At 39.4% G+C, this 25726-nt stretch overlaps 1 protein-coding gene across 5 annotated transcripts in view; it reads right to left on the bottom strand.

Annotated features, from left to right (window-relative positions):
• The window catches only part of NYAP2 (neuronal tyrosine-phosphorylated phosphoinositide-3-kinase adaptor 2), a 133273-nt gene that overhangs the window by 102089 nt on the left and 5458 nt on the right, over positions 1-25726 (bottom strand). For 4 of the 5 annotated variants that reach the window (XM_048314148.1, XM_048314145.1, XM_048314146.1 and 1 more), the window contains one exon: positions 23110-23352. In XM_048314148.1, coding sequence (XP_048170105.1) covers positions 23110-23315 — 206 coding nt within the window. In that variant the 5' untranslated portion in view covers positions 23316-23352. Of the gene's footprint in view, positions 1-19185; positions 19292-23109; positions 23353-25726 lie in introns of those variants that run through there. The other variant, XM_048314149.1, reaches the window with a different exon arrangement.

Below are 25726 nucleotides of genomic sequence, written 5' to 3'. Positions count from 1 at the left end.
GGGGGGGGGGGGGGGGGGAGCAAAGGAACACAGGTTTAGTGACTTTCTTCATTTTGTAACAACAGCAGAGAGAAAAGAAAATCCTTCTCTCCAAAGCCCTACTCTGGTAACTTCTTGTCCTTTAAAGTGCTGCATATGGCAGGGGAGTTCAAATGAGTCTCTCCAGCCTTCTTCCTCTACACAACAGGATACTCCCCTTTAAGCTCTTGTCGGACTTATGAGGAGCTGAGAATTTATTTACATCAGCTCAAGCCCTCTTATTGGAAACTTTTGAAATGTATATATAATTTCCAGGAGATCTTTTTACTGTTACTTATATTCCTGTTACTATCTCCTACTCCTCATCCCTTCTCCCTTCCTCAATATCCAACTCCCCTGGAAATCAGATGAATTGCAATTTTCACAAGAAGGAAAGCAGCAAAGAAGCACATGTGAAAATTCTATTGCAGGAGGAAAACAAAAAAGCAAGCAATCAAAAAACATAACCAAAAAACCACAAACAAACAAAGACAAAGAAGAGACATCCAGTTAGGCATAAAAACATTTCCTGAGAAAATGCATGCAGAACCGGACAACACTTGGTGTTTGGACTTACAATTTTAAGCCCAAATGAACCACATCTATGTGGGCTTCTGCTTGAAGATGTAAACAGCTCCAGTCCCAACAATGTTTTTATGTTAAAATCAGCACTGGCAAAGCATGACATAAAAATTTTTTGTCTCACACAGGAAAGGATTCCATTTGCTTTGGGAACTATCCAATGTTATCTACTACCCTCCAACTTAAGTTTTGTATAGTAAGAAAATAAAACCAAACACCACGATCACAGACAAAGAATAACAAGCACAAAACAACTCCCGGGTACTCTATAGGCTGAAATTTGTTTGCACAAATTATTCAGTGAGCCCTTATGAATAATGAATTCATTGTGGAAGTCACGACTAGCTTATGAATTATTTATTAACTGAAATATGGGCTGAATTTGTCAGATAACCTTATTTTCCACAAATCATTCAACCATCCCCTACATTAAATGGTACCAACTGGTCTCCAAATAGCCCTACCTGCAAAATATAATGTCTGTTTTCTGTGGCATGAGAGGAGCTTTTTAAATCAAATTTCTGGAGACCTTCCATAATATTGTCTGTCAAAGCTTTGCTCAAAAAACAGGTAATTATCCAGAACCAATACTAATGCCATCCTATATTTTAATTACCAAAGGCTATAATGTGACAGCTTGGCACCTATCCTATCAATCCCAAGTCTGAAAAGAGAATATGGGTGGAAATTGCCTACCACATAATACTTTAGGAATAGTCCTGCCAATCACAGTGCCTTTAAAAGGAGTCATTATTTTTGAGTTGTCTGGGAGAGAGAGAGTAACTAAAACACCCCAGTAAGTGAATGAACATGACCAGAAATTTAAAATATTTGAAGTGTTTTAAAATGCTTGGGAAATTAATTCAAACTTGACATTTTATAACATAACCTCTTTTCTCGAAGATGTTGCTCGATAGCCTGCTTAACCAAGGAATCTGAAAGTAATTTATCAGTATATATAAAAATCTTCCACATGGGAGGTAGTAGTAGCACACAGAAATTGTCCTACTGGGTTGAAGTCTAGGCAGCCTGATCTCTTTGATGGCACCCAAAGTTTACAGACACTTGCAAAAAACCTGCAGCAAGCAGCCAGATCTCCATCATGCTCACAAACACCAGAAGAGCAGGCTGCTGCTCTTGACCCAATTCCTCCCTGGTGCCAGAGGCACATGGAGGCACTATCACTGCATCCCTCCAGATTTCAGGCACTGCTTATCTCTGTCCCTTTCACAGCAGTCACGAGGCAGAATGAAACTCCTCTCAGTGCCCTCTTTTTCCGAGCATCCCAGAGTCAGACGAAACCTGGCTGAGCGTGAATGAGGGAACATCCTCTCAAAAAGCACGGTGATTTTACAAGCAAGCCCTCCAAGGCGCAGCCAGCAGCGAGTTTGACACACCGTTTCAGTCAGCTGGCGTGTGGGGCCCGCCGCCTCCATGCGATGCCCCGATGTGCTGAGCGCACGCCGGGATCAGGCGCGGCCGTCGCACGCGATGCCAGCGGCAGCGGCGCTGCTGCTTCTCAGCCTGTCACACCTAAAAAGGACGGCGACGGAAGAAGCTGCCGCCTGCATCAGCCGAAGAAGAAACAACTTCTCAGGTGGGATTTCATCTCCCTTGGGCTGGAACCACTCCACATGGTAGAAAGCCGCTAATGATCACGCAGAGCCGAGCTGAGAAAAGCACTGAGTGTGCTGCATTTGTTGCTTGCTTATGCAACTGTAAGGAAGGATTCCTGCAGTAGTGCCAAAAGACCTGGAGTGCTCGTGACCTTTTGTTTTGCTTGCTGCAGTCTCTGGCAGCTTCAGCAGCTGGATGGCTCATGGCAAGCAGCAAGCACTGAACTATTTATTCGGGGTACAAATGAATAACAAATAGGAGCTGAATCAGGACCCCCTACATCAGCATTCTTACCCTAATAATGTCAAAATACAATAGGCTACTCACAAATAAACCATGCAGAGATGAAAAAATAGCATTTCCCCAGTGGTTTATTGCAAATTAAGTTCAGGAATAAGTTCATCCCAGATGTTACTCCAGTAAATAAAGGAAGTTGCATTAGAATTTATGTTAGCCTTCACTGCTTCAGGACAAATTGAGTTTGGGAAAAGTGGGAGAATATATTGATTAAAAATCTATTTATTAATAGATCCAGTTGGAATCTATTTCTGGTTTCTCATCTGGAAAAATACAATGAAATCAAAGTGGAAGCAAATTTAACATCTCCTGCAATGGTGGGTGCGTCATTCTCTTTTTCTTTGTAAGTACCATCCCAGTTCAACAGGTATTCTACCATGGCTGAGACATGGTTATTGCAATAGGATGTGTTATCAGCATGATCAGGAAATAGTTCACTTGAGGCAATTAGAACTGACATACAAGCCTTCATTCACAATTAGAACCTCATACAAACATTTATACAGCATTCAAAATTGGGAAGGTTTATGACTACACAGGCTTTTTTTCCACTGTGGATATAGTGTGACCTGACCACAGACTCATCACACATTCCCATTAAAAATCAACAAAAACCAAATCAAAAACACCAGACTCCAAGGAAGAGGATAAAGACTAAACTGTCTTAATAGTTTCCTCCATGAACAGGCATAAAGGCCCTAAAAGAATAGCAACACAGCTGTTACAAGTGGAAATCCCATCGTATGAAAAATAGTCACAGACTGTGCCTTGTTGAGAAGACCTCTCTCCTGATGCTTTGAGGCACTTGATAAATAAAAAATAAAATATTTTTTTAAAAAAATGCTGAGACTGAGAACTCTACTCCCAAAATTATTTCCTTTAGGCTGAAAATTAAATATTTAATCATGTATGCAATGAGATTCTAAAACTGCAGTGGGAGAAAACTGGCTACTTTTAGGAATAAGGTAAATTTGCTCCTGGATGCTTCGCCAGATTATGAGAGACATTTGTTCTAAAAAATGCACAACTGCATCTCCCATTTCCCTTATGTGTTCAGGTGAGTGGGCTCAGAGTGGGGTCTGAGTGCATCCTGTAAAAGCTTTATCTACCACAGGCTCAGAATGCTCAGATCAGGATGTTCCACTGTTTCCTATGAACACACAGAGAAAGATGAAAAGGACTGGAAAAAGTGATTTGCATCACTTTCAGCAGAAAGTATTGCAAAGAGACAAATGAGGACACAGCAGTGAAAGCAAAGCAAGTACAAAGCAGTAGGTGAGGCAATTGGAGAGTATGAACCATCTAAGGAACTTTGCCACTGCTTGTCAAACAAATTATTCAGCAAATTACATCTGCTGGACTTTGACTGGTTCTAATAAGTATCCCAAGCTTTAAAAAACACAGTGGTAAACCAGCAAGATTAGATATCTTTTTATCTTGTGGTCTCATAAACACAATGAAGAAACTGAAAATTCTTGCAAATTGAGGATACCACTGAGGAAGCAAAGAATCCATTTTGAAAAACAACCTGAAATTTGTTTTAGTTCCAACTAAAAATAGATCAATGCTTTGACTTCACAGAGAAGGACAGAAAAAGAGCAGGCAGTGCATTTCCTTCTCAAGCTGTCATTTCATGTTCACCCTTCTAAACAAGTTCCACTCACCTCAGCTATCTTCAAGGCTACTGCAGACTTTTAAAGCAAAAGCCTTGGCAGGTCTGCACCATATGGAGACTGCATCCCCTTGCAAATTCTAAGTTACTTACAGACATACAGTAAACATTCAGGCAATTCTGTTTATCCAGGCACCTTCTGCTACAACTTTAACACCTGGGTCATATAGGTGGAGGCATTTACATTGGGACATAGTGCAAAAATTTAATCTGAAAATGGCTGAATCTGAGCATCATCTGCTCACGGACACAGCTGTGGTTTGCAAAGCCAAAAGATCCCCAACTTGATGAACCAAAAGGTGACTGTTGTGTCCTGTAAAACCTTGTATTCACTAGAACTGCAGTGCTCAACACACACCTAAAACTGCCAACACAACAATCAATTCATCTAAACTTTGGAGGCTGCAAGTCTCCTGAAGCATTGGGATTATCCAAAACCAGTCTGTCTAGGAAAGGCCACCTTTAGCAAATTAGCACCTCAATTTTCTTCAAGTGTACATTTACATGACAAAAAAAAAAAAGGGAAAAATAAAAATTCAAGTGTGCAAATAATAACAGTAATATTAACTGTCCTGGACTTAGGTCAGGAATGAAGGCAAAGAGCTGAAAATTCAATGTTTTAAATGAAACAAAGTTCAATTTGCTCTTTCAATGAAATGAAAAGGCCTTCTTCAATACACAACCTAGCACTATCACTTGCTAGAGAAAGATTAATCTTAGAGATCTTACACCTTCTTTTTTTTTTTTTTTTCCCTGAGAATTGACAGAAGATTTCCACATGCTACAGAAGATACAAGAGAAATGGACTTCCACTTCCCAAACCAAGAAAGGGAAAGGGTGAATTGTAGGACTGCAAATTGCTAACAGACAATTACATCTGACCACCCTGTTCCTTTCGTTTTGGCAGAAAACAACTGAGAATTCCAATTCCTCTGCTGCCTCTCTCTGTTCTCCTATTTCTGCTTCACTGCCTCTGGTGGTGGAGAATTTCTTTCAGCAGACTGACAAGCACTATGGAACAAGTAGCACCTTAAATCACTGATGGTTCATAAAGCACACTGAAATAAATGTGGATCAACTACTTTACCCTTCAGATGATCTCAGTCAGTGAGGTGTATCCTAACTCAGGCCCCCTTTTACTGTCCCTAGACTGCTCCTTGTGCACTTCACTGAAAGTCCAACACAGGCACATTTTCTTGCTGTCACCAGCACAGAAATCACAGTAAACCCACAAGACAGAACACACATCCAAAGGATCTGGAGATTAACTGCCTTACAGGGACAACGTGGGTGAGTGTTTTAAGCAAGTAGGCTGAATGTTTCCAGTAGGTTGGTTGGTTTGGTTGGGTTTTGGTTTTTTTCCATCCCACTCCTACATTTTTACCATATTTAATCTGGAATCTCACTTTATGTGAGAAGATGATGAAAGATTTTGCTGAAAGCTAGGCCATCTGCAGCCTGTACCACTTTTGATAGTGTTTTAGGTCAAGAAAAAACTTAAAAGTGAGCATATCCACTGAATCTGTATTCAGCAGTCACATTTGAAGTTTTTAACATGTAGATGTTTCAACATGAAGTGACCTTTAATTTCAGTATTTTAAAACTACATATAGAAAGAAAAAATTTGGATGTTGCCTTTCAAATTCACTTCACAGGAAAGAAAAAAACCCCAACAAAACCAAACAACTCTGATTTTGGTTTTAGTTCAAAAGAAAAGTTTGAAAAAGGTTGAATTTCCTACAAATCCAAATTTTAAAAGTCTACATTTTAAAAAGTATACATAATGCTTTTTCAATTCATCACAATTATTTTGTAGGAGAAAAACATAACTGTGAACCTGAGAAAATGTTTCTCATGGCAGACTTTGTTATTCCCTAATGATCTGTAGAGCAAGAAAGCACAAAGACAATAGATGCTGAGTTATTATTTGATACATTTGGAGGTATTAGACCAGGAGAATTCTAAACACTTGAAATATTTCTACTTTTGCATGATTTATCTTATGTGGTTTTTTTGCCTTGCTTTGATGTCATCTTCTTCAGACCGCCATTCTTGAGCTCTTTTCAGTAACGAGGGAAAATTGGCGGGATCCCTACCTGTAGATTTCAAAGCAGGCAGCTTCTAACTCTCAGCATGCTCTCGCTGGGCCGTTCAGATTGGAAATAGAAAAAGCAACATTATGCAATATTTCTGCTAGAGCTGACTAGAATACACACGGGCCTAATATACTCTTTAGGTGTGATAAGAAAGCAGCAGATAGGCTGATAGAACTTTCTAGGGGAGGAAATTGTTTGAACAAACAAGAAACCAAGACAGGAAGAGAAAAATTATTCCAGCTTACAAATTTGTCCTGATATTTCATCATCTACCAACAGGAGGAAAGCAAATGGTCTTGAGATCCTCATATGGGTGTACCAGTTCTTTATAAAAAAAACAGATCTGAATTTCCTTTCCTTTTACATGGGAGCTCCAGTGTATTCAAAGGCTAATATACTGAGAGCCATCATATTTTATACCTTACTTTATTTAGTGCACAACCAGTATACAAACACTACTGTAAGTAGTCAGAGCTGTGTTCCAACCACCAAAAAAACCCTCTGACTCCTATATTCACTATTAGTTAAAATAGAGCCTAGTAGCCTCCAACAGACACCTGGACTCATGTGCAATGCTTGTTCTAAACACAGTTAATAAGGATTGAAAGAAGGCTCCTGTTGTTGTGTTTTTATTTGTACAAATGTGTTTCCTCAGGAGCTGCAGGCCCATGCCAGGTGGCAGCAGCTGTCTCCTGGGACACAGGGCAAAGCTTAGCTATAACACTGAGAAAAGCAGCTCTGCCTTATATGCCCTGGGTTCGTGCTGTGATGGGATTTGCAGCTGCCAGAGGACCCCAGCTGTAGAGCTTTCCACCCAGGCCACCTGCATCACCCTGGCCTCTGCAGCCCCTTGCCTCCCTGCTGTCTGGCTCAGGGACCAGGAGGCACCACAACACTATTTACGTGCACGCCAGCTACTGTGTAAGCAGTAAACCCAAGTACTGAGCAACTGTTGGTTGCTCTGCCCCATAAAACCTATCCAGGACAATGCCTGACAGCGACAGAGAGCATTGAGGCTTGAGCTCAAGTGAGCACCTCTGCTGGCCATGTAGAATTTGACCTCACACCATAGAAACCCTCGAGACAGGCTAGTACAGCTTTGTGAAATCAAACAGACACAATCAAGTACCAAAAAAGCACAACAAATGTGTCAAGCATACTAAGGGCTAGCAAGCACACTGACAGCTTTTTCCACCAAAAGCAGAAGCATTTTATTCTTAGAGAGAAGAGATCATGGTAAAAACAAACATATGGAATCATAAAAGACTTCCTAAAAAATGATTCAAAAAAATAATGGCAAAGTACTGTTTATTTTCACACAGAAGATGAACTATATGCCATTTAGTCATGGAACTGACCTTGCAGTTGGAGATTTAGTGAGACTGTACAGCAGGAGCTGTGCTAGAAGAAAAATACTACTTGCTATGCATTATCTCAAGAACCGGACTACTGTAGTTAACATGTATACATGTAAGCTAACTGTTAACGTGCACCAAACAATTATTTACATTTCTTTAATTAATAAAACTATAAACAGCCATACATTCCATTAAAACAAATCTTAAGATCTGTTTTGCAAATAGGTATCAATTAAAGTCACTGAGCAGCATCACTCTGATGTCTCAACATCATCAGTGTGCATCCCAGTCATTTACAAGGCACTTTATTATAGGAGGTCTACAATAAATATGCAGTTCTGATGGCCTTGCCATTAAAGACTGAAAAAAGCTTTTTCCTTCCCCTTATTTACATGAAAGGGACAAAAAAAAGGTTAGAAACAACCAACCTCCCTTTCTGTTTTTCTGTCACTGCATTTAATTTGCTCTCAAAGAACACCCCAAAGTAATTCTGAAAAAAATGAAAGGAAAAAAAATAGAAAAAGTTATGAGATTCTGTACAAAGAGGGGGGAAAAGCTGGTGATTTAATTATTTTAAAAATATGCATTTCAATTATTTTCTCAATAATTGGGCATGCAGAAGTTGAAATGTATAAAGGAACATCATTTATCTTAACCTGTTTTTCCTGACTACGTTTAGTGTGAAGTAGAACAAAAGTTGTCACACAAAACCGAAACAAACCAGAAAGTTCGCAGCAAACCCCTTCATAGCATGACATCTCCTTAATCTCAAGGCTTCTGCAGCAAGATATAACACCCAGGGGTGGCAGTGCAGATACAATAGATCACCCGGGGACAGACTTCACTGGCAGCCACTCATCCCCTTCTCTTGAGGCAGCCCCTCGGTGTTACACGTGGGAGCCAACTGCAGATCATTGGGACTACGTACAGAGAAGAAGCAACCACCAGAAAGCCCTTGCTGAGCTCCCATGGCTTGAGACAGCCTTCCAGAGCAGTCAGCAGGTGTCAGGAGGAAAACTGGGACTTAATCCTTTAGCTACCAAATACAGACTTCTGCTGTTGAATCAACACCACTGGAAGTTAAAAGAAGGACCTGTGACACAGCCAGTGTGCCTGCAGCCCTGTGGTTTCTGATGCACACTTCAGATGAGGGGTTTCATCAGAACTTAACCAAGACTCCTTTTGCAGCCACAAGAATGAGAGAATGAGCCAGAGTGACACTGAGGGGCCTATGCTGTCTCCCTAAAACTCCATTGTGCTTCCCCAAATTGCTGGCTCAGAGGTGAGAGGCTACCAGTCTCTAAAAAGAAGGATTTGCCAGATAAAGTCTTTCTGGGACAATTTTTATGGGGAAGTGACCTGCAGTTTGGCATTGCTGAAGCTTGGTAAAAAACATCTATTTTCATGTATCCCGATGAACTTCAGTGAACCTAAAGATTCACAGCCCTTGCTGGGGTGAGGTGCAGAGGCGAAAGGACACAGTCCAGGACAACCTGTCCCAACCTTCCTAGAGCAACATCCCACACAACAGTAATGCACCTGTATGGACATAGTTCAGCACTAATTTATCAGAACTACTGACTGAACACAAACTCAGATCTGAGCTTACTCTTAGGCTGGTCAGAAGCTCTTATTCCTTTAGTATTGTGGGGAGTTCTTAAATTTTACAGCTAGGGTTTCACATTGGCTAAAAATGAATCTTTATTTCCATTTAAGAAAGAGCAATGGAAGAAGTTACCGTTCTGAAAGCAGGGGCAGAAAATTCTGCTTCTCTGTTTACTGCTGTCTTGAGGTGACTAGATTTAATTTACCAGACTAATGCCTTTAAAACCAAGAAAATGAATATCTTAGGATGGCATAAATCTTATATTGCCTACATGATAGCCACACTGACACACGGAAATGAATTCATTGGCACAAACTTAGTTCGCACTCAAAGTTAATTTCAATACTTACCTCAAAGTGCAAATCAACACAAAACATTTTAGAAAAAGAAACATAAAATGAGTCAATAACTTACATTGTTAAGGTGCTGGTCAACCTTACATTAACATCAGCATACATTAATAATGGCATCATAACACAGGAACACTGAACACTGCTACTTTTAAAGAATGTATCATTCAAGCAAGCACAGCTGTTAATTCTCTTACTAGAAAAGCTGCGTATTTCAATATATTTAATTTTTTCAATTTTTTTTTTTTTTTTTTTTTTTTTTTTTTTTTTTTTTTTTTTTTTTGTATTATTCGTTAACAATGTAATGTAGATTTGGGGAGTGAGAGGGAAATGAAAATAACCAATATTAGACATTTAGGAAGAAACCACAGGTCAAAGCTTTCGTGTCACTTCCAAATGCCCTTAAAACTGCATTTGACAAGAAAATGCATTTAGCTTCTTTTGTGCATAGCTTAGAATTCAGGGCAGCCCACAGCTCTCCCCCTTCCAACTGTTTAGGAATGGTAAACAAATTGGCAGATAATTACATTCCGTCTCTTAGCAACCCTAAATGTCTTGCAATGAAGTTATTGGGCTTTTTTTTTTCTGATGTCTTGTGGTAATGACATTATTTCCACAAATTTTAGACCCAGTCTGACAAACCCACTTCATGCAGATTGCTTCGAACCTCCTGGATCAGCATACAGTCTAATGGCAGCAAAGATCAGCTAGTGAAAGCTACCATCTTGTTTGTAATCTCTTGGGAAGACAATTCACAATAAATACATACTGAGGACAAACAAATGACTAAGTAGGAAGAGGCTAGTCAAAATATTTTGTCACGAACTTAAATAGCCTTTTCCCGTGCCATAACTGCAAACAAACAACACAGAAACCTGTGGTTTAGACACAAACCTTTAGACAACAAAGTTCATCAGTTAACTAAATAAATGAAATTTGAAATTTTAGAACAGAAAAGAGGTTTGGGCCAGTTTCTCAGGAAAGGAATTGATTGTGGTAATCTTTTTTGAAAATGCAATCCCACTTCTAGGCATGAAGGAATTCCTAAAAGCTGGCTCATGAAAGGGGAAACACTCCTCCCCTTCTGCAGACACAGCACAACACAGCAGCAGCAGACTGCTGGGAGCAGTTGTCAAAATCTTCACTGCATTTTAGCGGAGTGGAGAGGGCCTTTGTTCAGTGCCTTCACTGGAAAGATATAATCTCTAAGTTTTATTTCCCTCTTAATAATGTATCAGAACATATTAAGTATATTAAGTATTAATAACAAATGAAAGATGCTGAAAAATCAGTACTGTCATAAAATGCAATAAAAACAGTAACCTAGAATACCTTGTTCTGCCAAAAGAGATTTTTATTACACATTCCCTTACACGTCTCCTTATTTAAAGGCTGATTTTGTATTGGAATCTGTGTACCATTGCTGGCATAGGTGCCTAGATACACACTTTGTCACTGTGTCCCTAATAACACAGATAATATTTTTTCTCTGTTTAGTGGTCGATTTAGGTACAACTACCTCTCTAAATTAATTCCGAAAGCAGGTTATCGTTCCCTTACCATAGATCTTTCCCAAAACGGTAACCAAGCAATACTCATTTGAAACATAAGGAACAAGCAGTCTCTCACTGAATAGTGTTAATTATCAGTATTTGCACCTTGACTGATTACTTGGAAAACGAAGATGAAAATCTGACGGCTTGAAACTGGACGGCTTGAAAATCTGACGGCTTGAAACTTGAAACTGAAAATAGATTTTCCTCAAGTTCAAAAGCAGCACCATAAATCACAAAAATTAACTTCAGCACATGGACTTAAGAGTTGGTCTCTCTATAATGCTTGATAAATTACATCTGCATAGCAGACAGGAGCCTAAATAACTTCAAGGCATTTTGGCAATAACTAATTAAGACAAATGCAGTATTTCACAGTGTTTTGTTGCTGTGTAGAGCGTTCTCCATTTTAGTCAGGCACCTGGTGGGATAGCTGGGCTCACACAAAGCGCTTGCCACAAAAACCTCAGGTTCCAACTAGATGAGAAACAAAAACCGCATCGCTTCAGTCAGGCATCTGACAGAGGGGAGGCGAAGAGAAGGGGAAAGTGATTCCTTTCCATTGCTTTAGTAAAGAATCAGTTTCTCAGGAGCTCTTTTCCAAGTACAAACAGTGCCACTGGGCTGCAGAGCTGACGCAGCAGCATATGCTGCACCGGGCCTATGGCAAAGGAGTCAGGGCAGCACTGCACTGCTGCTGTTCTCCCTCATGCGCGTTAAGGTGCAGGCAGACACTTGCTTAACTGCAGCCCCACCTCGTAACTTCTCCTTGCACACCACCACTCATTCCTGTGACACTACAGCCCTTCAGATTTCCTAATCAAATGCCACACGTAACTCCTCTTAAACAAGCTAAGTTAGGGAAAACTTGTATCAGTCTACATTTTGCTGGGTAAGGAACCAGAGATTGTTGTCATCATCAGGTCTAAGAGGAAGTATGTAAAGCAGCAAGGAGCAAAGGTGTTTTGGGAACGCTTTGTTGATAATGTAATGGACCAGGGTTGGTTTTGAATTCTTTTTCTCTGTCCTCATTTACTCTCCTGAAATCTAGGAGAATCTAGGAGGAAAGAGCAAAAAATGCTTCCAGAAAAACAATATACTCACTATAGTTCACTCAACTGCAAAGAGCCCCGTAATGTCTAATTAAAAAAATAATAATTAAAACCCCCACTACTTTATCTTCACACATAGATTTTTTTCAAATGAAAGACAGACAGAAGGGAAAAAACCCTATGAGCAAAGCCTTTTCAGGATTCATCAATTTTTTTAAAGACTCAAAACAGCATCTAAGAGGAGAAGAAGAAACGCACGCAAGATGATGCTGGTGAAAACACTCTGATGCTCAAACCCAGTTTCCCTTTAAGGAGCTGCCTGGGCTGGAGCAGTCACATGGCCACTGGTGTGTGTGGGTCTGTGCTCAATAAGCCATGAAGCTCTTTGGCTGAACCAGTGTGTGTCATGTGAGCCAGGGGTTGCCATGGCAAGCACATATGCAGCTCCTTATCCACTTCAGCACCAAGGCAGTGCAATTCAGATTAGCAATGTGCAAATATGATTTCCTAGGGAAAAAAAGCTACACTTTGCTTTGCCTAACAGTTTGGATGTAAAGCTGAAACAATTTAAATTATCTCTGAAATGGTATTTATGACAAACTGCTGAAAACCTTTTAATCTCAGAACAACAGCCATGTAACAAACACTAGCAGTTCAGTCTTCGATAGCAGCTGCATTTTGGCATAAACTGCAGTACATGAATTTCAGAATATTTTTCCATTTAAATACCAGGAATACTGTATTTCTTCTTCAGCCCTTTAATCACTTACAACTGGAAGGGAGAAGGACGGTAGATGGGTGTTCCAGTGAAATAAAAATCATGTCAAACCAACCCTAAAATTCACTCATTGCATTTCTTAATGTGGTAATCTACAGGCTGACATTCAATGCAGGAAATTTCTGTGAAAGCTGTTCCTGACACTGAAGTAGAGTTTTTTCATCAGAGTCCTAACATCTGCTACCAAAATTAAGCAGCTTGCTAATACAGCAGGCTAATGAAGATGTGCATCATATGTGCTGCCATTCCTAACTTGCTGATGGAATGCAGCTAGAGCTACTTGCAACCCAAAGCCAGGTTTATTGAAGGGATTCTGTTTCTGTAGGGGCAGCCATAGGACTGTTTTACCAGACTGAGGTCAATTCCAGCAAGGCGCATTGTTCTTGCACTTTCAGGAACCTCACTATGATGCCAGGATCTAACATAAAATGTTCAAAGACATATAGCATAGCATGGCCTTCAGTGTTTAATACACATACAGGGAATATTCCTGTGTGCTACTGCTTCCAGAGAAAAGATATTCAAGTCCTGAAATAATTTCAGTTAGAGACTTTACACAGTAATTTATAAGGAGCATAACCATAAAGAGTGAGTGCCCAAGCCTCTGAGCAATTATGTAAAAGCAGACAGACCTCAATTTAATTGAAATTTTTAACAGAAATCAGTCCTTTGTCTCCATATTTGTAGAAGTGCCTAAAAAGGGATAACTTGTATTGAAAAAGACGATTCTCTCAGTGTTTCCCTCCTGCCAGAAACCCAAATAAAAATTCTATTTTAATTAAAACCAAATAGCTTCCCCACAACCCTACACGAGCTTCCTAACTCTGCCCATCACTTACAAGGGGCTACTCTCAAACCCTACAGCACCATTCAGCCTCTAATTGCTACCGACTCAGAGCATCTGGAAGTGCAGAGCTCTCAGCACAGAAAGATCATGATGTTGTTGTTGTTTTTTCCATTTATTAGAAGATACTCTGTTGGGGCTTCATGGATTAACTTCAGATCCTTCTCTTTTTTAACCTTTTGCTTTTTACCGCACTCTTCATGTCCCCCTACACATCTCACTTCCAGCATGTACTATAAGTTTTTCTCCAATAGCAATAATAGGGAAAATCTCCATTGCAAATCACTTGCTGATTTAAAGGAATCAGAATACTAAAATACAAAGTGATGCTCCAGGATTTCATCTCCATTAAATTGAGCAGCATTTAGCATTTATCATTATTATTTTTAATCGGATGTCAAAAAAATTGAAGACCTACATCACTACAGATCCAATCAAGATGCTTCTCCCACAACAAAATTGCATAACAGATTATATGGATTTTTACTGAAACTACCTTGAATCTCTCTGCCTATGGAAGATGAATATCAAAATCTAACCACTAAAATATTGGATGTAGTCTCAGGGTGAAAATAATTGACTTTGTGCTACTCGGTTTTGTTAATGACAAAATTCTTGATATCTCTCTCAAATTCATCTCATCACCAAAAATTAGAAAAATGAGATCACCAGTCAGGCTCCTACTAATGTGATTTTGGTGTTAGCAGACTAATTTTTTAATTAGCCTTTCTTTGTTTACTTATTCAGACATTTACATTGTGGTTGGCTGCAGGATTGTCTCATGTCAGAGTTACAGAACTGAGCATAAAATAAATAACTTCTCACACTCCCCAATACACTCCCCAATACCTCTCTTTCAGCCCTGAGCTTTCTGCCAACAGCAGGAATTTGCTACTCCATAGCTGCAAACAGAGAAGCAAAACAAACTTTGTGTTTAATTATAGAAGATTATTCTCTAGATGGGCTACATTTTTAAACAATCTCTTTTTGCAGTACTAAAGGACTCAGCAGTTTCCTTTTGTCTTTAAAGATTCAATTAAAAGTATATTTCCGAAATTAAATTACAGCATGAAATTAGCTAAGGGTATGAAATACGGCATTTGCCCTGGCATTTAGGGAAGGCTGTTCAAAGCAATTCACTTAATGGCTCCAACATGTGATCTCAACTTAATAACTAAAGTGCCCTCAGCTTGCAGAGGATCTACTGATGAGATACGCTCTGTATAATCCACCAAAAAGAGAAATGGATTAAACCCAGGTAAATCTTATTAATTTATGGAAAACCCTGCAGTTACTCTCATTTTTGATCTTTTAAAATGTTACCATTTTGTCAAGAAGCACACTTGTTGGCAGGAATATTTCTGTGGGTTTTAGCTGGCTGTGGCCTTCTCAATCTTGACACGTTCCAGAAGCATCTGCTGGAGTCCATTGGAAGTGTTTGTTCCTCTGTAGCTTTCAGAGAATACTGCTGGATGTAATTCATCACAACCACTGGGGACACACTTCAGTTTATTCTTTGCTGTGCTAATACAGGGAAGGAAATGAGCAGTCCCCTAACTCCTCAGCTGCCCCTTTAGTCACCTGTTGGGTACAATTTCAGCTCATGCTGTGAGCTGTCTTTGCTCAGCGTGCACTGGGTTACTGTTTCAGAGGAATCTAATTTCCATTTGGGGTCCTTGGGTACTGTGCAATAAAAAGGGAAATGAAAACCATTCCGCTTACACCCGCCTTCTGTGGGACTAAAGCAGCTCCCTCTGCTCATCCCCAGGGTCCTGGCAGCTCACAGGGGGCTGCAGCACCTGCCCCCAGCCCAGCAGGGCTCTCCTGAGGGCTGAGCTGGGCACACGCTGCTGGCTCTACTCTTGGTGAAAGCCCTGTGCTCAGGACACTCCACACAAAGGCCTTTTATTAGTGGGTTGGTGTTATGGGGGGGGGAGGGGGGGTGTGGTGGGGGCTTTGTGCATTTATTTATTTTTATGTATATTTTTAACTGACTTTGGATTACAACTCAAATTAGAGTAGAAAGCCAGAAGGAAAAATAAAAGCATTCTCAAATTAACTATAAAACCTGCAGCTAATAATGTCTCTGCAATCCATTTCTTCTTTAATCTCTCCTTGCTCGTATTTTAATCCAATCACACAAAAATCTCATCAATGCACATACATATTCCTCTTTTCATACAAATTTTAACCACTGATAACTTGACAACAAGATGCCATTCACCTGATGCTTCTGTTACAGAAGTGGTGCGACATTCTCTTTTTCCAGGGACACACCCAAGAGCAGACTCTCTACTTTAGGCTAAGAAAATAAACATCCCAATTAAATAATCAAGTATTAGACTATGTTTTCCTGTGGAAGAATGGAAATAAATAAATAAATAGAAGTACGCATAGCCTGTCAGGAGGGTGCTGCAGAGAACATGCAAAGGGCACAGATGCCTGCCAGCTGGATGGGGCTTGAAGCAATCTTTATTAATATTAAATCCAGCCAAATACAGCTGTGATTCATGGCCCTGAAAAGAGCAATGAACTGAGCTATTTTGCTGAAAGAAAACATTTGTTTTTCTTCAACTTTATGAATAGTTATTGTTAAATTATGGATTTTCCTGAAGGTACAGAAAGATTCACTCTTACCATTCTAATGCTGGCACAAAGCATCAGTTCTGCTGGGTTCTCAGACTGGGGCTGTGTATTCCCAGTGTCTGGGACTGTGGCTAGCTGCAATTTTGCTACAATGGGTCATGAGACTTCTTTCTACATGTTTTTTGTACAAGTATCTGTCCTTCAGGTTGCAACATGAACTCTAAATTCGGGTCACAGGCAATTACAAAATTTGGCAGGGGTCAATGAACTTCAGCATGGGGCACTTTTTGGCTACTGGAATACTTGAGCCAGAACAAATCAATGCTTTTACTTTGCATATGTATTGTGCTGTATTACTGAATGAATTTCTCTATTAATGAAGTCCATCCTAAAATAGTTATAAAAACTTGGTCTGGGCATGCTTGAGAACAGTCTCCCTTATTTTTTATCCAGTCTTCATAACGGTAGTTACTAAATTCTACTCTACTATATGCAATTTTATAATATACTTGAAGACATTTTCCAAAAAAATGCAAACCTTTGACTGCATTTAATGGCACCACCAGAACTCTACCAGATCATGCAAAATATCTCAATTTCCACATGCATCTCTCTTGCTAAGAGGGGCTTTTGGGTTAGAAGAAATGCCGGATAATTTTACATCCTGTAGTTAAAGAGTAATCAAAAGACAGTAAGAAAAAAGACTAGAAATACAAATGGAGTGGGAGCAAAGGGCTACAAACTGGCCGTTAAGATCCATAGAGCCCCCAGCATTTCCCAGCAGTAGTGTTCTGGGGACTGTCTCCCGGAGGTACAGCACACCTCCTCCGGGATGACTCACTGTGCCGGGGTGGCTCCAGCCTGGAGGTTGGATGGGAACACATGCCCAGATGGAATTGGAGCAAGGCCAGCTCACTCAGTTACACAGGTGGTCAGGCAGTCCTGTGAATACCGACAGCGTCGAGACATTTCCACTGGATTTTAACAAGAATAGGGGTCTGCAACCCCTTTAGAAGCCTTCTGGGCTCTCTGTGACCCCATACTCCTAATGTGCTTTTAAATTGGGCAAATGAATCCTGAGAAAAAATGCACCCACCTATACAGTGGGCTAGTACAGGACTGAACAATTTGTAGAACAATGAAGGGAAAGAGACCATGTATACTCCCTGAAAAGAAGCAAAAGTTGTAGGCAGAAGCCCTAAAAGGGAAGAGTTTCTGAAAATAACATCAAGATTTAGATAGGAAACAAATGATTTCTGCTTTATTTCCTTGGTCTTTTGGATTGTAAGGCTGGCTATCAGCCTCTATGGTAAATTTTAAATGACATTAATCACACAACTGGTCTAAAATAAAACTTCTCAGAATAACAGCAACAGCAATATAAAGTAGTTTGCATTGTGTCTGTTGTTTATTTTGTGTGGCAATAATACAGGCAGCCATATGGATATGAGCATTTGGAAGGGAGGATTTGTTGGCTAGATCACCACATCTGTTTACTTATAAAAGCAACAAAAATACATTTGGAGGTCACTGACTGCAGAACCATTTTACTTACTCTTGATGAAAAAAAACTATCAATTCTACTCTTTCTACATTGAACCAATTACAAAAGAGACCCCAAGATACTATCATGAGAAAAAGTTTTCAAAATCATAGAAAAATTAGTCTCTATCACACCTCATCAGCCACTTCCACCATAACAGTGGTATCAGAGCAATAACTTAATCTAGGATGAAATGAGCAACCAACATGTCCAGGAGGAAGATAAAGAAAACAGTGCCCCAGTTATGCTTCCTCATAACACAAACCCTTTGATCAAGGAGCACATACCACTGACCTGGTATCCAAAAATCACATTCACCAAGTGAACTCAGATTTGAATTAAAAACAAAAACAAACAAAAAAGCCAACAAACAAAAAACCAAACTAAAAACCCCAAAAAATCACATTCACCAAGTGAACTCAGATTTGAATTAAAAACAAAAACCTGGTATCCAAAATCACATTCACCAAGTGAACTCAGATTTGAATTAAAAACAAAAATAAACAAAAAAGCCAACAAACAAAAAACCAAACTAAAAACCCCAAAAAACCTCCACAAGTTACATCAACACACCGAACCAAAAAACTATGGGTTAACAAGCTTATAATGTATAATATCTCAATACTGTTTTTACAGGTATTTCAACTGAGGCTCTCACCATGACCCAAAATATTTAATGTGCTTCCTTCACTATTTTTTTTGAGGTCAGGCTATAAGCATACTGTAATCTAGCAAGCATATACCATTCCTGTAAATTTAGAAATGCATAGTTTACTACACAGAATTTCAACTACAGACAAACATTCAGAAAAAAAGACAAATAGTACTTTAAGCATTCCTTCACCTAAAGTATTGTTCTGATTTCAAGACACTATTATAAAAATTAAGTTCATAATGAAATTATTTTTCTTAGGTTATTTTTTATTCTGGTAGAAATATTTTGGTAGAAATTCTTCAGCATGTCCATACAGTCTAAGACTACACACATTTCCTCAGCTGAACAGAGCTTTTGGCAGTGAATAATTCCATGAATAGAAATCTTTTTATATTTTCTTGCTGTCACCCATGCTTGATAACATAACTTTTAGCTGAAGGACACATGATTTACGTCTTGTTCATGAAGGAAACTAAGAATAGGAAAGACAGAAAACTACAGAAAGATAATACCTCAATTCAATTACTGCCATGACCATTTAAAAAAAAAAAAAAGGCAAGAGAAAAATGTGATCTTACTTTTGCTGATGGGTTAGTCTTCAATACTTGGTTTGCCAAAGAAAGGAGAGGTTATGTTGACAGCTGTTCATTACAATTCCTTCTTTACTACAAGAGCTTAACCCTGCCACTGGCTGGCTGGCCCATTTCTGCTAGCTTTAGCACACAACAGTGCTCCTAAAAGCTCCTCCTCTTGACAGCATCTGTCTGGATACACCCCTCAACAAGCACAAGCAAGGCTTTCCACAGAGCCATTTAGGTTCTGGGAATGAGCTAAATGTAAGGGAAACCATTAGAAGTAAATATTTTGATGACTAAGTCCAGGATTTGGCAGGCAGAAATTCATGCCCACTGACACAACCAGCTTTACAGTATTTACATCTTCACAGTGTTACAAATGAAAATGACGACTTCCCTGACAGAAACAGTAACTTGAATGATGCATAAAAACCAGAAGCCAGAACTTTGAAAGCATGCACTTCTTAGAAGTATGGCTCTTATTAATGCAACATGTCTGAGCCTTCAGAGGATGAGGGTTCATTATTTGTTTCTTACCAAGCTTTTGTATTTGTGCAATTAAAAAGGGAAAACACTGGTGAAGTATCCACACGAAACAATAATAAAGTATCTTAAACATGTGCATTTCAGTTATGGATGAGTCAGAAAGCAACCGCTCATTCTAACAGATGCCCTATATAAACTCCAAATACTCACCTTTTTCCTGGCACCCACAATAGCTGAGGCAAATTTACCTTCTGTTCCCAGAAATGCTGCCTACAGCAAATATTGTATCATTGCAAATGTACATCTCATAGTATTGCCAGTGAAAGTGATACTGCTCTGTAACTTTATTTGCAATTTATAGGCTTTGTGGGCACTATGCCAGTACCTTCTGTTAATCTGGACACAGCTGCCTGAATAGAAAATGATCATGTAATGAGACCAGATGAATAAAAGATGGAACAAAAAATGTCTATACATTAGATCCCCTATATATGTATTCATTGTGTCTTACTCTTGGCTACTAATCAGCACATTAACCTTATTTTCTCCACATGATTGCTAAGTACTGTACTAAAATTAGGTCAGAAATTCAGATCAGATCAGCTGACTCAGCCCAGAAAGATTAGACAAAGACTAGTTGCCTTTTTTTTTTTCCCAATCCAATATGCTGTGTTTATCTCCCCAATGTACAATGGATCCATATATTTTTCCCCACAATTAACCTATCAGAACCAGACACCATGAGACAGAAATCACACTGAAGGTACATCAGTCCTACTGAAGAAACACAACACAATGTATCCTTTGGAAAGCAAAACATACAATCAAACATTTTTTTTTAGGTCTTTTTTCAGATCTTGTTTCCAAACTGCTCAGACTAATGCATTTCAATGAACTTAAGTCATTCAGCGTACTTATGAGATGATTTAGGTAAATAACAGCTGCTTCTAAATAGAGTTATGTGTGAATACCACCACTTTATTAGACAATATATTACTCCTTATTATGTTGTTAATATACACAAACAGCCTTCTTCTAAGAGAGACCATCTGAACACTAAAATTGAATAGCTTCTAAATAATTCAATAATTGGACCAGCAGGTAATCTTCTGTAGGTGCAAAAGACTTGTGGCTGCTTTTTGATTCTCACATGCAAAAGAAGAGCCTTTGTGGGAACCCCCTCTCCTGCTCAAAAACCTACCTGCAGTTAATCACAGGGGACGACTCCCTTGTTGCTAAGGAGATTGTTTTCAGCTGTTGGGAGTCTCCAGACTGGTGTCACTGTTACCACTACACATGTGCACCACTTGCTATCTAGGCCACACTCTCAGAAATTAGGGATAATATAAATACCCACCAAGATAAGGTAAAGACATAAGAAATACAGTACAGAACGAATAAGAAATCAATGATCCTACTTTATCTTTCCTGACTGCTGCATTTCAATAGACAACATGGTCTTGGATGAATCTCTAGAGGTTACTACAGGGAGAAGACTCAATTGCAATCAGCCTAAGTGACTTCAGACATCGTGGTTCATTTAGTCAAATCAGGTATTTACTTGGTCTGCCATTGCTTTTAGTTTTTCCAATCAAAGATGGATCTCAAGTATCTTTTTTTACCTCTCCAAGTTTACATGGGAAAAGGTGAAAAAGACTTAAAGTGTTTTTCAAGATTTCCCGAGGTGTTTTCTTACTTAGTTTCCTCAGACTGATATTGTTCCCCCCCTCAGTGTTATTGAGATAAGCCAAGTTGGGAGAGATCAGAGGGGATCTCTGCAAACATAGTTTCCCACAGAAGAGCACTGTATTCAGGAAATGTTGCTGTCTCCAATCTACATACAAATACATGCTGTTTCTCTAATATACCCATACTGTGTTGCTGATCCTCTTCTTCCTGTCTTCTGGCTCTGCGACTGAGGATAAATACTCTGTTCTCATTGATCTCAGTTGAGTGTGGGGAGGAATTTCATGGTTTGGCTCAGCCCTAAATCATCTGTACTTATCCAGAGCTCTTCATCAAATCACTTTGCCAGGATCAATGAACAAAACCACACAAACCAACCACAATGTAGAAAATACCGTCACTACTATTCAAATGAGGTAGAGAAGCTTGGCTAGAGGACTATAAAGAACCAGGCAGATCCACAACTTACTCTCTCATGTCCCAAGAAACTTATTCATAACAAAGAACTGCTCTGGTACCTAGTGACTGCTGCTTTATGGTCACACGTATAAAAGTACATGCAAGCAGGTTAGGCAGAGTACAGCCTAATTGTATTCACCCTAATTTCACATATCACTCCAATGAAATTATTGAAAATCCAAAAATTTGTACTTCCTAGAACATAAAGCAGCCACATTTTTGCTTTACATTCCTTCATCTCTCTCCTCTTTCAAACTATATGTGCTGCTCTTTTCCTTTTAATGCTCCATCAAAATTATCAGACTACTGAGGCGTTGCTCGAATGTTCACAGCACAGCATGTCTGATATACCTGGATGTACAGTACCCAAGACATAGCATAAAATTTAATCACTTAAACTGAAATACAGGAGATTCATGCTGGGGGAAAAAATTCAAAGGACCTCCTATCAGCTTATGCTCAAGCTATTCATTTGCATAAAAAAGTTAAGGATTTGGATGGATGATTTACCTGAATTAGAGAATTTTACCCTCACCTCAAGAAAAACCAATTTTTTGTATCTGTAAATCTGCAAGTAATAAATATTTATATCTGTTCCATTCAACCTTCTTTTCCTCTCCAAGAGGCTGTACAGGTTTCATTGATATCCATTGGCACAAGAAGCCGGGTCATGCAAGTGCTCCTCTCATTAACTGTCAATTAAAATCAATGGAATTGTTCAAGAAGAGCCATTATAGGGTTCTGCCCATCAGGGGCTTGATCCATTTTCCTCTAAGTGATTGCAATATTGCTACTGACTTCAGAGATCATATAATTGAAAGGAAAATGTAAATAATATAGACTTTTTCTTAAAAAAAACCCTCATACACCAGTTAGAAAGCTTTGAAAATTTACCAGATTTAAAAGATCAGGTCAAGGAGAGTGTATTTTGACCTGTGAGGCTTTCCCTGTCTTGCTCACACACAAATACATTTTTTCCCAAAATACAAACTGTCCATCTAAAAGCACTAAGAGGACGGCAACTGATTTGTCGCTAGATCTACATCTCCTATTCCAAACCCCCAAACCTTTTGTTACACATCACACCTGCTCAATATGCCACACATGCTCAAACTATGTCTACACAATGTAAACCTCATGCATTAGAAGCCTGACAGAGGCCAACGGTCTGTACTGCTTTTGCCAGCAAGCTGCTTAGAAATCAAGTGCTTTACACATATTTACCATATCTGAAACTGAGCCCCTCACTTTTCATTCACTCCGCCAGACCACTCATCTTTTCATCAAAATATTTACCGTTTTATTGCTTCTTCTTGTTTTCGGCGTTTTTCACTCTTTTCTTTCAAGTAAGCCAGGTTTGTTTCATTCCTCATGCGATCATTCTCTCGAGCAATATCTGATGCATTCTGTATAACCAAGCCATCATAGGCCTTCATCCCCATATCTTCAATATACTGGAGAAAAGCGCCCAAAGTGACCTCCTCCTGATTAGAACTCATCATCTTGCAGGAGATAATGAACAAAGGAAAGCAACGTTTCCTGCAGGTTGAAAAAACACATAATACCTTAATCAGTAGGAAAATAGGTTATGGTTTATGACAGCAAGGTTGTGTCAGTTGTAATTAACATCTCCGTAAGAGACAATTTTTCAGACTTTCCCATTTAAGGGATAATAAACAAAGCAATTCAGAACACAGAACAACATTACTCGAGACAAGAGAAGACAAAACCAAGAGTCTCTTCTTCCAGGCAATGCAGATCCATACAATTACACTGTTTAAATACCAAAAGAGTTTTCTCCCACCCCCTTCCCTTTTCCTAGTACCCATCAGTTGCATAAACACTGATATCCTGAATCTCAGTTTGAATTGAACTGAGAAGGCTTCCATTAAAGGACAATACGTCCCTTTTACAGTTAAATAGGGCTGCACCAGAGCAGCTTACCAGAAAAAATTTGTATTCTGATTGCCAGACAAAATTCCTATTCTGCAGGATATTCTAAAGTTCAGGTGAAAAATATTGTTCCATTTTTTGAAACAAAAAACTTAAAAGCTTTCTTCAGGTTCAAAATTTAGAAAGAAGTGAACTATTAGAAAGAATAGTGAACTATTTTCCTGTATTTCTTAGTAATGTGATATGAGCCCAGAAGCCCTGGTCATCTGTTGCCCAACACCTTGTTAGCCTGAAGTTCCAAGAATGGACAAGAATGCCCAGCTGAGCTGGGACCTTCAGAACTCTAAAGTCCTTGAAGTCTCCAAGAATCTGTATTTCTTCCACAGGTATGAACAGACACCATAAGCAGCATGGAGCAGACACACTCAGATCCCTGGGTCATTCCTGGGTCTGTGGCAGGCAGCCTAAAAGCTCTACAGAAAGGCCACAAAGGTTTTCCACTCATCAACAGAGCTCCTGGGAGGGGCAAGAACTCTGGTGTATAGACACATCAGTAAATACTACAGGACACTAAAGGCAAGGTAGATAAAGATCAAGAGATAGACTGTTGCTCTCTAAAGTCTGTGCTGGATAGGACTGGATTAACCACTTACTAAACAAGTAAAATAGAAGTTTAAAAAAATACAATTTTTCCGTCTTATTTTAAATACTGATTACTATAAGGTCCAGAGGCATTTACAAGCTTGAGTGGCATTACCTGCACACAGCCCTGTGAGGAATCCTCATCCCACAGCCAGGAAGCTGGTGCAGGAGTCACTGAGTGATTTGCTGGCAGACCTGGCAGCTGAACTCAGCTCTCTAAGGCACGTTTGCTTATTCACTGCTACAGCATTCCTCCCCTCCCTGAAGAAGGATGGTGTGGTTTCTCGGAATCAGCCTCAGAACCATGCCAGCACTACAACTAGAAGGGATCTTATTGAATAGGCAATAAGAATCATGTCTGCACAAAGATTTTAGGGGCAGGGCTCCTGCGGAATCAGCGACAAAAATCTTTCCCCTATTTCCTAATATAATGTTATATTTCTAACATTTATTACATAGCTGGAGAAGTAAAATTCTGATCTAGGTGGGCACTGATTAAAAATAAATCAATAAATAAATTTAAATACTCTTAAGGATTCTAGCAATCCACTTTGGGCCTTCAGATCTGGGCCCTGACTCTGAGAATGCAAGGAATGAAAAGAGTAGGGAAAAATTTTTCTGCCCTTTAATGTTTTCCCCTGTTTTTGATCGGGGGATCTTTTGAAGTAACAATGTCAACAAGCAGCTGGTTTCAGGCACTAAACACCTTAAAAGCACACTGATAATTTCCCCTTGTTCTCTTATGTCTGCATATCAAAATTATTTCTGTACAATGGTAACATGACTGTTAAAATCATGAAGACTCAGAGGATGCAAAGGGTCTACTCCATTACCTCTCCTGCTTCCCAAGAACAACCTTTTCTATCAACTAAGCCTGAACATGAACATTAGGTTGATGTTGAGCGTCACTGAAGTGATCTTTAAGCATTTTCAAGCATAGGTATAAGCATCTCCTACTAATCCCTGCAGGGTAACACCAGCACAGGAGGTCATAGTGCAGCCCAATGTGCCTGCATGCCATTTCACACAGCTTTGACACTGGAGCTGGGTAGAACCACACTGGGCTGCAATATGCATTCAGCCATTCTATATATTCACCATAAGCAGCACACTGTCTGCAAAGAAGGGGGTTGGAAAGCTGAAAATGAGCTGAGCAGACTCTATGAAAGTTATGATGCTTCAACAGACATCATTTTAGACTAATTCCTAAACTTGCTGATTAAATAAAGTAAATCCAGATACTAAAGTCCCTTCCTGAGCATCTCTCTCTACAGCATGAAGGCTACAAGATTAAAACCAATGCTAACAGCACAGACAGCTCTAACTCCCCTTTCTCTGAACTCCTCAAATGATATCTGCTTTTCGATGGTTAAATTCT

The sequence above is a fragment of the Corvus hawaiiensis genome, chromosome 10, assembly GCF_020740725.1.
Source record: "Corvus hawaiiensis isolate bCorHaw1 chromosome 10, bCorHaw1.pri.cur, whole genome shotgun sequence".
NCBI classification, from domain to species: domain Eukaryota; kingdom Metazoa; phylum Chordata; class Aves; order Passeriformes; family Corvidae; genus Corvus; species Corvus hawaiiensis.
Note: the sequence above shows the minus strand (reverse complement) of the source record. Positions and strands in the feature narration are given on the sequence as shown.